Source organism: Magnolia sinica, chromosome 18 (genome assembly GCF_029962835.1).
Source record: "Magnolia sinica isolate HGM2019 chromosome 18, MsV1, whole genome shotgun sequence".
In the NCBI taxonomy this organism is placed as follows: Eukaryota; Viridiplantae; Streptophyta; class Magnoliopsida; order Magnoliales; family Magnoliaceae; genus Magnolia; species Magnolia sinica.
Window position 1 is genome coordinate 29,038,941 of NC_080590.1, and position 10,557 is coordinate 29,049,497.

Genomic DNA, 10,557 nt, shown 5'->3' on the forward strand with positions numbered 1-10,557 from the left:
TCCCTAAGCCAAAGACCCAAAATAAGATTGGCTGAACAATCCCGATCTCTGATTCTTTTTGGATGCTTGTTTACTGAAATACGACCGTTGGATAGTTCCTTTTTTAATTGTCCAACAAACATCCACCAATATGAAAATAATCCAATAAGCCATAATTTTTTTTCCATGATGCATCTAAATTAGGATTCATAACTTGAACAATCTAATTTGATATACTTTTATGCCATGTAAGCAAAATTTGTAATTTCTAAGTACCCATGTATCACCCACCACACTGCCATTTTTTTTCCTTCCCTTAGAACGATGGGACTTGATTCAGATAACTGAAAGGAAGATTCAGGCCTTATATGACACAAACTTCCTAAAGTCAAGCTAGGTTAGGTTGAGAATGTAGGTTCAGGTCAAATCATACCATTTTATGAGCAAGGTTTAAAGTCCATGTATCAGGTAACATGTTGCTCACCACCAATACCCAGTTGTAACAATCTATATCTAGCTATTTTGGGCTGTTTCAGGCTGATACAGCTATATCATTCGTGTTAACACCTGTACATATCAGGCAATGCATACTGTTTTTGGAGGATACTTTAAACCTTGTTTATGAGTCAACCTGTAATCAACCCTAATTTAAATCCACTATGAAAAAATACAACATGAACATAACCCAACTACCCAACCCATCTTGAGTTAGAAATCGGATCAGGCCAGTCCAATCCGGGCTGTCAGTTGCAACCCTTGCTTTGGTAGATCAATTTTACTTAATTCATTTCACAATGGATGCCACCAGTTATGCATTTTATAGGTAGCACAACTATCTTTCTGGTGCCCCTTGTTTTCATTTTAGAGCACTCACGTACAACACTTTGTAGGCAATCAGTTCTCTTGTTTTATAGTGGAATTATATCAGACGAGATAAACGATCACCTACAATTGGTTGTATACCAAAAACCCATTTTTTATGACTATAATTTTGGTATTTAATTTGGCCCTAGAAAATATCATATACTGCCAGGTCATAGGCCAAACTAACCTACAGCCTGCCTTTTGAAGGCATAAAGAATGGGTAATACCATACTACTAGTTGTAGGTGATTAGTTCTCATATTTTCAATGGGAAAATTTTTGTAAGGAAGTTGTAGGTTAACCTACAACTGGTTGCCAGTGATCAGTTTTCATTATACAATGCTCAGACCCAAAGTTTCTACAGTTCTGATTGGGATTTCGATTTGTAAAATTAGGCCAGTGTTCAATGATCCAAACTGTTGATATTATAGGCCCCAGCTTGGTTGTCACAAAAGTATCCTGTATCGAAAAATCCCAGCCTTTCAATACCTGGCCAATAGAGAAGGTCATGAAGGAATGTACAAACTTGGCGTTGAGTATGAGAAACAACAATCAGCATCATTCATCCACTTAACATATGACACTTCTTCACTTTCTAAGCCTTTGATTGCATACTGCCTTTAAAGAAATTGGCATTTTCAGATCAAATTTCTTCTTCTTTGGATCACATGAGCACTTCTAGTTTTGATTTTGAATTGCAACCTTCAGTTGAATGTGGAATAAGGCCCTACCAGCCTACTGTATGAATCTTTCCAATACCAGAAGTACAAGAAAGTAAGAAATTGAAAAAAAAAAAGAGCAATCAAGTGCAAAAAAGTGTACGTGTAAGATCTGGGCCCTTTATCAAGTGGGGCACACTGTTAAATGCCGTGGCTTTGAAATCAGGCGGGCCACCTATCAAATTGCCAAAGAACTGATATTTTTTAAGCATTTCACTTGATTCTGGTCCATGGGACATAGATGATAGGCCCCATCTGATGATCATTCTGGCTATGGGCTTAGATGTAATCAGCTTGTACAATCTTCCTCACAATGTACTTTGCCAGGAAATCATATCCATGGGTATAGAGAGCTTCAATCTCCACCCTTTGACCGCTCTGAAGCATCGACGTCAACTCTGCTCGGTAGGTGTCCTTCATATCAAACATCAGCCAAGAAACAGTTTCAAGCATTGAATTTCAACAAAGAACTTACTATACGACAGGGACAACCTATGGCGCATAATTTCACTAGGATGCAGAGATACTTTTATGCTCAGGAGGTTATGGAGCAGGAAAATGCAGGACCAATGCATGCAATTCAGATATGCTACTATAGTATGGAACTTATATTGTGATCAAGAGAATTGATTTAGAGGGCAACCAAAAGGATGGGTCCCAAGAGGCACGGTGGTCAGCCAGAGGTAGCTATCCAATCAGAGAAGCCACAGTTCTTTTTTTCTTTCCGGGTTAGCTTGTTAGTACACACCCATGTCAGTACACACACTCCATGTTAGCCACCCCCACTAGGGATCGATACCAAGACCTCAAGTGTTGAAACGAGGAATATCCACTGAGTCTGCCAGTTGAGCTATGGATCTGGGTGTGAGAAGCCACAGTTCAGATTCAATGAAAGAGATCAAGTGAATGGTTAAGAGTTGGATAAATCAATATGATTGCTGGCTCATAGATCATCAAAGTGGGGCTCACCAAACCAATGGTCATGCACGTTTGTCACGTATATACTGGGATGGCAATTTGTAGAACCATAAAGCACGAGTTATAAGAGCATATCTCTTTACAAAATGAAGAACTTAAGAGCGGTTATAACAAGAGAGAGGGAGTATCGAACACCAACTTCGTGGGTGATTAACATGTTTCGCTGTATACTTATTTACCTGTAATATCTCGGAGGACATCATACTTTTCGCTATTTGAAGGTCACGTGGCTTCAACAGAACAAATGAATGTTGATGTACAAGTTTTAGATCATCCCCTCTCAATCCTAACCACTTAACATCGCAAGCTGAAAAAAGGTAATGAATGATTATTGAAATTCATTCATATGCTTGAAGCTGATGTATTTTAAGCAAAATATTAGTGTAAAGTACCATATCTATATGCCTCCAAGCCCATCCCTATGCTTCCAAACTTATAGGTGCATAGTATTGCTAGTCCAGCTGGATTCCTTCAAATTTTCAAAAAATGTATGAATTGCAGGGTGTAACAATAATCTGACGCAATGCAATGATCAGAGGTCATTTGAATTTCACCAGTCAACCAATCCCAAGATTGGTAGTTCTGGAAACTCTGTGCTCAGTCGATGTAGAAGAAACCTGGTTCAAATGATCAAAGAGAATGATCATGTTCAGCTATCAAATTACCAAAGAACTGATATTTTTTAAGCATTTCAAAGTTAACAGGGATAAAGAGCAAAAGAAAATGCAGAAAGATGGATAATGTGTGTAAAGATGTGCATCTATTCATGCATTCACCATGCAGATAAACACATTGCGAGACACGAGCAGATGAATTTTCTTCAGTATCTAACACTAAAATCAGCACCGTATGACCTGATCCTCCTGCATGGGCCTATTTGATTGATTTGGTACTTCACATACACCATCAGCAAGTATGCAGGATATTCTATGATGAGAAAACTTTGATCCTTGCTTTGCCTGGTCTGTTGTTCTTTCTTTAACCACTAGAGCTGCTAATCCACCTTCGGTGTGTGATCATTGATATATATGCCCTCATAAAGTTGAACATATGGCATATAGATAAGCTAAATTGAACTGTGCAAATTGTGGGTCCCAATTTAGATTATTTGTAAACCAAAAATCGCATTGATTTGAATTCCTTACAGGCTGATAGATGAACGGTAAAAATGAAGGATAGTCAACAGCTTGAATCAAACAAACAAATGGCTGTTGATCAAAGTCAGGATCATTCAACAATCCAAGTATTTGATGATGATGACCCAACTCCAGTGGGTCCCACATTTTGGACGGTTTAATTTGAGTTCATGTACAACATGTATACAATTTCTGAGTGCCTTTGTATCAGCCATCACACTCTGGCAGAATATTATAGCCTTGCAATGCTGCCACAAAATACCTTAAATTCAAGAAAATTTCAAATCGACGCAGCTAGTTTTATGAGCTATGTTCATTAGCTTGACCAAGGTTAGCTAATCATTGCCATTGATGAGTTATGTCATGTCAGTTTGTCACTTACATAACACAGGCATAGAAAAATCAATGCCAGTTACATAGTTATAAGATCTACCAAACTCTAAAGCTGCATTTGGATGCATAAGCAAATTGAACTACGAATATTCAATTTAATCAATGAGAAAGGTCAAAAACAGCGATGTTTCCTAATATTCAAAATGAGGAAGTACCCTGAAATTGCCGTCGTGCTTCTTTCTAGTCCAAGTTGAAAGTAACAAAATTGCAATTTGGAGCCTAGGTACTCAATAGCAATGCTAAGGAAATAGAAATTTGGTTACTTCACTTCATTAATGATTTCACATTAAAACAATATTGCATCTAAACACATCTTATATAGGATCTCTAAGTTAATCCGAATTGGGTTTACAGTTTTTTTCTAATTTCTGTTGGAAAAATTGACTTGATTCGGCGGTCAACTCTACTTTTGATAGAATTTAATCAAACTAAACTCGATTTGATGAATACTTGTTCAATATTTGGTTGATGTGACTTGACAAAACTATGCACAACTCACAAAGACTACAACATTTATAATTTTTCAATATTACAAGGTCTTTAATTCATGTGAGTGGTGAAATTGAAAAGAATGTTGCCCATAGGATTAAAACTTGGTGGAAGAAATAGAGATATGCCCCTAGAGTTTATGTGATTATCATGTACCACTCAAACTGAAAGGGAAAGTTTATAGGATTGATGTAAGACCAACCATGCTTTATGGGACAGAATGTTGGGTAGTTTAAGAACAACATGTTCAGAGGATGAGTATAATAGAAATGAGGGAATTGAGATGGATGAGTGGGAAAACGAGGAAGGATAGAATTAGAATTGAATGCATTTGAGGGAATTTATGAGTAGCAACAATAGGTAATAAGATGAGGGAAAGTAGACTTGCACAGTTTGGTCATGTGCTCCGGAAACCAAGAAATGTGCCGGTTAGGAGTGAGCTTGTACAAGTTGAAGGCTCTAAAAGGGCAAGGGGAAGGCCCAAAATGACATGGGTGTAGGTGGCAAGAAAATACTTAATTGCTGACTCATAAAGAGGGTAATCAGCACTTCAACCTACCTCTGGTATGGTTCAGATCAGTATTGATGGAAAAACAATAATGAGGCTGTTATTTTTCCAACTCAATCAGAAAACATTGCAACCATATGCTGCATCGTTTCCCTTGTTAGCACTTACTCCAGCAGTATTATATTAACATAACACATCTACATATCTAATTAATTGAATGACTAGCAGCTTCGATATAAACATTCATTACACTGTGGTAAACAGTTTGATCCCAATCCATTTTAAAGGGCATTGCAGACTTCCAATTCTCGTGATTGAGAACTACCTTTGATCCACGTGAGCATCCATAAACTGAAAATGCTGGACACCAATCCTTCTAATTAACTAGAAACGTACACAGCTAAAGTTGGGTATTCCAGAGGAAGTATGAAAAATCAGGATCCTCACAGTTTACTCAGGTTTTTGGTTGTAAAAATGGGTCCAGTTATTCACTGATTCTTAAATTGAGAGGTTCCTCTTGAGCATTCAGTTATAAGTTGAAAATGGATCATTGCTGTATTTCTTTTGAGACGGTCTAGTTGCAGGCCACAAATGGAGAGGTTAGCATCAGGCTATTAAGATTTTTGGGTCATTTCCATCCATGAAGAGGCCAAATGGACCAATGCGCTGGATTGCTTAATCATAATATAAACTCAAACCTGGTTTACTGTGCATATCCTAAAGAGGAAAAACAAAAGAAAAAAAAAAAACTTCATTTTGGATTGTCTTAGAAATCCAAAATGATTTATTTTCTTAATCTAGAAGCCTTATTGGGTTACCTGGTGGCAATATCTGGGTATCCTTTGGCAGTAATCAGAATGCTTGGGACCTGATTGAATATGCAGTCTTCAGCCAGCCTCTGGAAAATAGCATCCTAAACAAATATACGTTCCAAAAATAAGAACAAAGCCAAGCATCTGCATGTAAACAGGATGTTTCAATCAGTAAAAGAACACCAAAGAAGCATATTACCTTCTCCACCACGATAATATACCGAGCATCTGATTGTATAACCAATTTGTTTAACAAATTCAAGTCCCCAGTTATGGCATATCCAGAAGACCCAAGTACAGAACAGTCCACCATCTCTTGGTTTGGCTCCTTGATCATGTTTCAAATCAAACACAGCAGCAAGCAGGCTGCATTAAGCATATTTACATGAAAAAGAATGAATATTGTACTGCTGTAGAGTTTTCTCAAGCCCAGTGAGTAAGATGTGGTCTGGCATTCTACTGTACCTTACATGCAAGGGCTTTTACACAATGCTCTCCCATAATTAATATTTTTATTGAGGCCAGGAATAACTACAGGTGGGGACACGTGTCAATGATCCAGATCTTTCATCTGGTGGGCACCTTTGCAGATATGTGACGGATCGTTCGAACAATTCCAACCATAGATCAGTGAACAATTATTTGTTTTTGACCATCCATTTTGTGGCCTACAATCAGTCCTAGGATTATTTGAAAGGGGCAGTGTTTAAATCGTGAAAACTTGATTAAAAAATTCATGGATGATCATTGCATATCCATGCTGGGCTTTTACACAATGCTCTCCCTTAAAAGCAAGGATTAAACATAATCTTGATAATCAACAATCATGATCTCTAGTACATAAATATGATTAACTGTAATGAGATGAACCCATTTTAGGCACCTGCCAAACACGTCCATACGAGTCTCGAAGAGCAACTTTGAAGTGAATAGGAACAGCAGTGAAGAAGACATACTACAGAGAAATTTGAAAGGAAACCCAAAAGGCAGAAATGCTGTACCTGCAACAACAAGCGCCCAACGACGGTGCCTCTGCTAGATGCCATAATCCCAAGACTCTGGCGGCTGCACCGGAGCAATGCAATGACATCTGCAGCATAATTCACCAGAATTCTCTTAGATTGGAAAAAGGAGATGCTTTCAAAAAGCTGATTTTGAGGAGAACACATGAGAGAAGATGGAAAAGAAGGAAATACAAAAGCAGCAAAGAAAGTGACCTTGTACAGTTCCATTGACCTGCCTTTGAGAAGTGAAGTAATCTGGGGAGTCACAGAGAAGCTTATAGAAGAGCTCCCTTTGGGTGACCTGTTTTTCCTGAATCAGGATCTGGAAACAGAGCTCCATGACTTTCCACACTGCATTAGAGAAAACCCATCAAGCTCATCCAATTCAAAACAAGAACGATTGGTAATTTCCCAGACCACGAGTCCTTGGGCCCACCACATACACAGGGCCCATGCTCCATGTTCGGAACCAGTCATCCTGTCAAACCCACCATGGATGGGCCACCATGATCACAATGAATATATGGTCCAGTGGGTCCCACCAGCAGGATGAATGGTCCAATTGCTCAGGGTGGGTCCCATGCATGGCAGTAGGACCATCAGTATTTAAAATGAGAATCAAAAAAAAAAAAAAAAAACAGGAGCAATGAATAATTTTTTGTTCTTTCTTTTATTTGAGGAATTAGGGGTCCACTAGTGATTACCTCTAATGAAGGCCTTGGCATCATGGGCTCTCATGAGAGACCTTGTGCAGAAGGAATGAGATAGGAAGATTGAAGGAACATGGCTGAGCAGCCCACGACGCATATGGCTGTTATTCAAACTCCTATTGATCTGTCAATCCAGCCCACCATTTTGAATTCACATGAAACAGAACTGAGAGACGCCATTACAGCAAGGGCTGCAAGTAGGCTGGGCCTGAGATGGCCTGAATTTTGTCTATGCCTCCCCATAGTCAGAGGCTCCATGTCTCAATTTTCAGCCCACTAAGTAAACAGGCCAGGCCTGTACCCAAATTCATCTGAAAAGTCCATTGTGAAATAGGCATAGCCTAAAATCGTAGAGATAAAATGATCCCAACCATCCAATGAAAAGAATTCTTTCTTTTGTTATTAGAGGTGCATGACTGTTCAATCTTTCTTCATTTTTGCATTGATAGGCCAGCAATTGGATGGATTAGGATCATCCAATCAGTTTTAATTTTTGGCATTGGCCAATCCATGGTGGTGAGTGGCCCTGATTATGCAATAACCTTCTGAAATGAACTAATCACATCATCCTATGATAATTCACCTATCTTTTAAGTGACAGCACTCATCAACCATATATGAGGTATGGCAATCTGGACCATCCAAATCACAGGACCCATTGTATGACTATGATCACACTGATTGGGTATACTAACCATCTGATTTGTCCATTTAAATTGGACTAACCCTACTTATTTTTACCATAAATTTGATAGTTAAGAGTCGTTCGATCCTCACAATTTCCAAGGTATGCTCCATCGAAGATGGGCCCTACGATCTGTACAGTCTAGATCGACAGACCACCATAGTCTTGTCCCACATGCACTCTCTCTTAGGATGAGAGTTGACCCCCAACATTCCCTAATCATAAACAAAAATTGAAAAGTACTGCAAAAAAGAGCTGCTCAAAACCCATCCATTTCACCATCAGAAACGATTCAATCTGTCAAAATACTGAGATCTGTAGTTTTAAGATAGTGAGGGGATGTGAAAGAGATTGAGGAATGCTCGAACCAGGGAAAGATCGGTTACAGCCGGAGCTGGAGAAGTCAAGATCTTGAGAAATTTCAAGACTGCTACTTCGATTCTCGCCCGGACCTGAAGAACAGATCAAGAAAACATAAAAACGGAAATTCTAAGCAAAACAAGAAATTTTTAGTATTGATTTTTTTTTTTTTTTTAAATGAAAATACCTGAGAAGGTGGGAGGATTTCTGCGTAGCAGAGGAGCTGATCCGAGTAGAATAATGATGATTTGCATAGATCTTCTTCTTCTTCCATGTAAGATGAGAGAGAGAGGGAAACACAAGCTCTGCTCTTTCTTTCCCGCCAAATGGTGGGGTTTTGAATGGTTAGGAATTCATGGGAAAGAGGAAGAGAAATTTACCACTGTACGACCCGTTTATGGCCCATTTACCCGCTTAAGCCCACCCCATTTTACCTGACCAGAATAAGCCCCATCTGTACGGACGACTTGCCAAAGGCCGAAAATGCCCCTGCTTTTTCCTTCATGCGGATCGGCTGGTGCTCGAAGACGAGCGCTGACGCTCCTCAACTCCGAGTCGTACGAACGGTTCAAAAGAGATCAAAGTTACATGGGCCCCACAGTTATGTATTTATTATATCCACAACGTTCATCCATATTTCGAGATCATCTCGGAGCATTATCCAAAAAAAAAAAATCATATCCAAAGATCAACTGGACCACACCACAGAGAGCAGTGGGAAAATTGATTTTCACCGTTAAAAATCTTGTAGGGCCCACCATAACATTTATTTTCCATCCAATCTATTCATAAGGTCACAAAGGCCTGGATGAAGAGGAAAAACAAATTTCATAATGATCCAAAACTTCTGTAACCCCTAAAAGGGTTTCAATGGTAGACGTTCAATCCCTCACTGCTTTTTACAGTGTGGTCCACTTGATAGTTAGATCTATCTTATTTATCTTCTCAAGCCTTAATATGAGCTGGCCAAATAGATGGACAGTTTGGATATAATACAGACCTCATAATGGGACCCACAAAAGCAATGAAGATTCCATAGCAAAAAAAAAAAAAAAAAACCAGACTGCCGGTGCCCCGCCAGATTAGCAAAATGTTTTTTTTTTTTTTGTGTAAATCTTACAAGGAGAACTTTTTCCCCCTTACATTTTTCTCTAATACATGATTACGTAAATATGTATATATAAGTATATAAAAATATTTTTCTATCTTTTAATTCATTTCTTTATCTATTTATTTAACAAGCATATCTCCTAACTGAGGATGAGTTACTTAACATACCATATATGATTTTGGGGCCGAAGAAGCTAATTTAGCCAACCAACGTAGTTATTTCTAAGATTCCATCGGGTCGATGGTCGAAAATCCATTTCATTCACTTCGCGGTTAATTTCATTCATTTCATTAACTTCGCAGTCAATTTTATTTATTTCATTCACTTTGTGGTCAATTTCATTCATTTTGCAGTAAATTTCATTAACTTCGCGATCAATTCTATACATTTTACGGTGAATTTCGGCAAATTTCCTTCACTTCACGGTCAATTCCATGCATTTCACAATCAATCCCGACGATTCCCCATCACTTCACGGTTAATTCCATGCATTTCAAGGTCAATTCCCTTCACTTCACGGTCAATTTCGTGCATTTCACGGTCAATTCCCTTTATTTCACGGTCAATTCCATGCATTTCATGGTCAATACCGGTGATTACGCTTCACTTCATGGTCAATTCCATGTGGTCAATTTCCTTCACTTCACGGTCAATTCCCTTCACTTCACGGTCATTTTCATGCATTTCACGATCAATTCTAGCGATTCTGCTTCATAGTCAATTCTATGTATTTCACGGTCAATTCCCTTCATTTCATGGTCAATTCCATGCATTTCACGGTTAATTCCCTTCACTTCACGGTCATTTCCA

General features: G+C 38.6%; 1 protein-coding gene across 1 annotated transcript; it reads right to left on the reverse strand.

Annotated features, from left to right (window-relative positions):
- Nucleotides 1–1,420: 1,420 nt before the first annotated feature.
- Nucleotides 1,421–8,957, reverse strand: LOC131233743 (meiotic recombination protein SPO11-2). Its single transcript, XM_058230526.1, has 11 exons — nt 8,824–8,957; nt 8,645–8,728; nt 7,586–7,715; nt 7,095–7,232; nt 6,879–6,967; nt 6,077–6,205; nt 5,884–5,978; nt 3,094–3,156; nt 2,932–3,008; nt 2,719–2,846; nt 1,421–1,975 (listed from the first exon to the last, which is right to left on the reverse strand). The coding sequence occupies exons 1-11, from the start codon at nt 8,908–8,910 to the stop codon at nt 1,841–1,843; spliced, it is 1,155 nt and encodes a 384-aa protein (XP_058086509.1). The 5' UTR covers nt 8,911–8,957; the 3' UTR covers nt 1,421–1,840.
- Between the last annotated feature and the right edge of the window lie 1,600 nt (nt 8,958–10,557).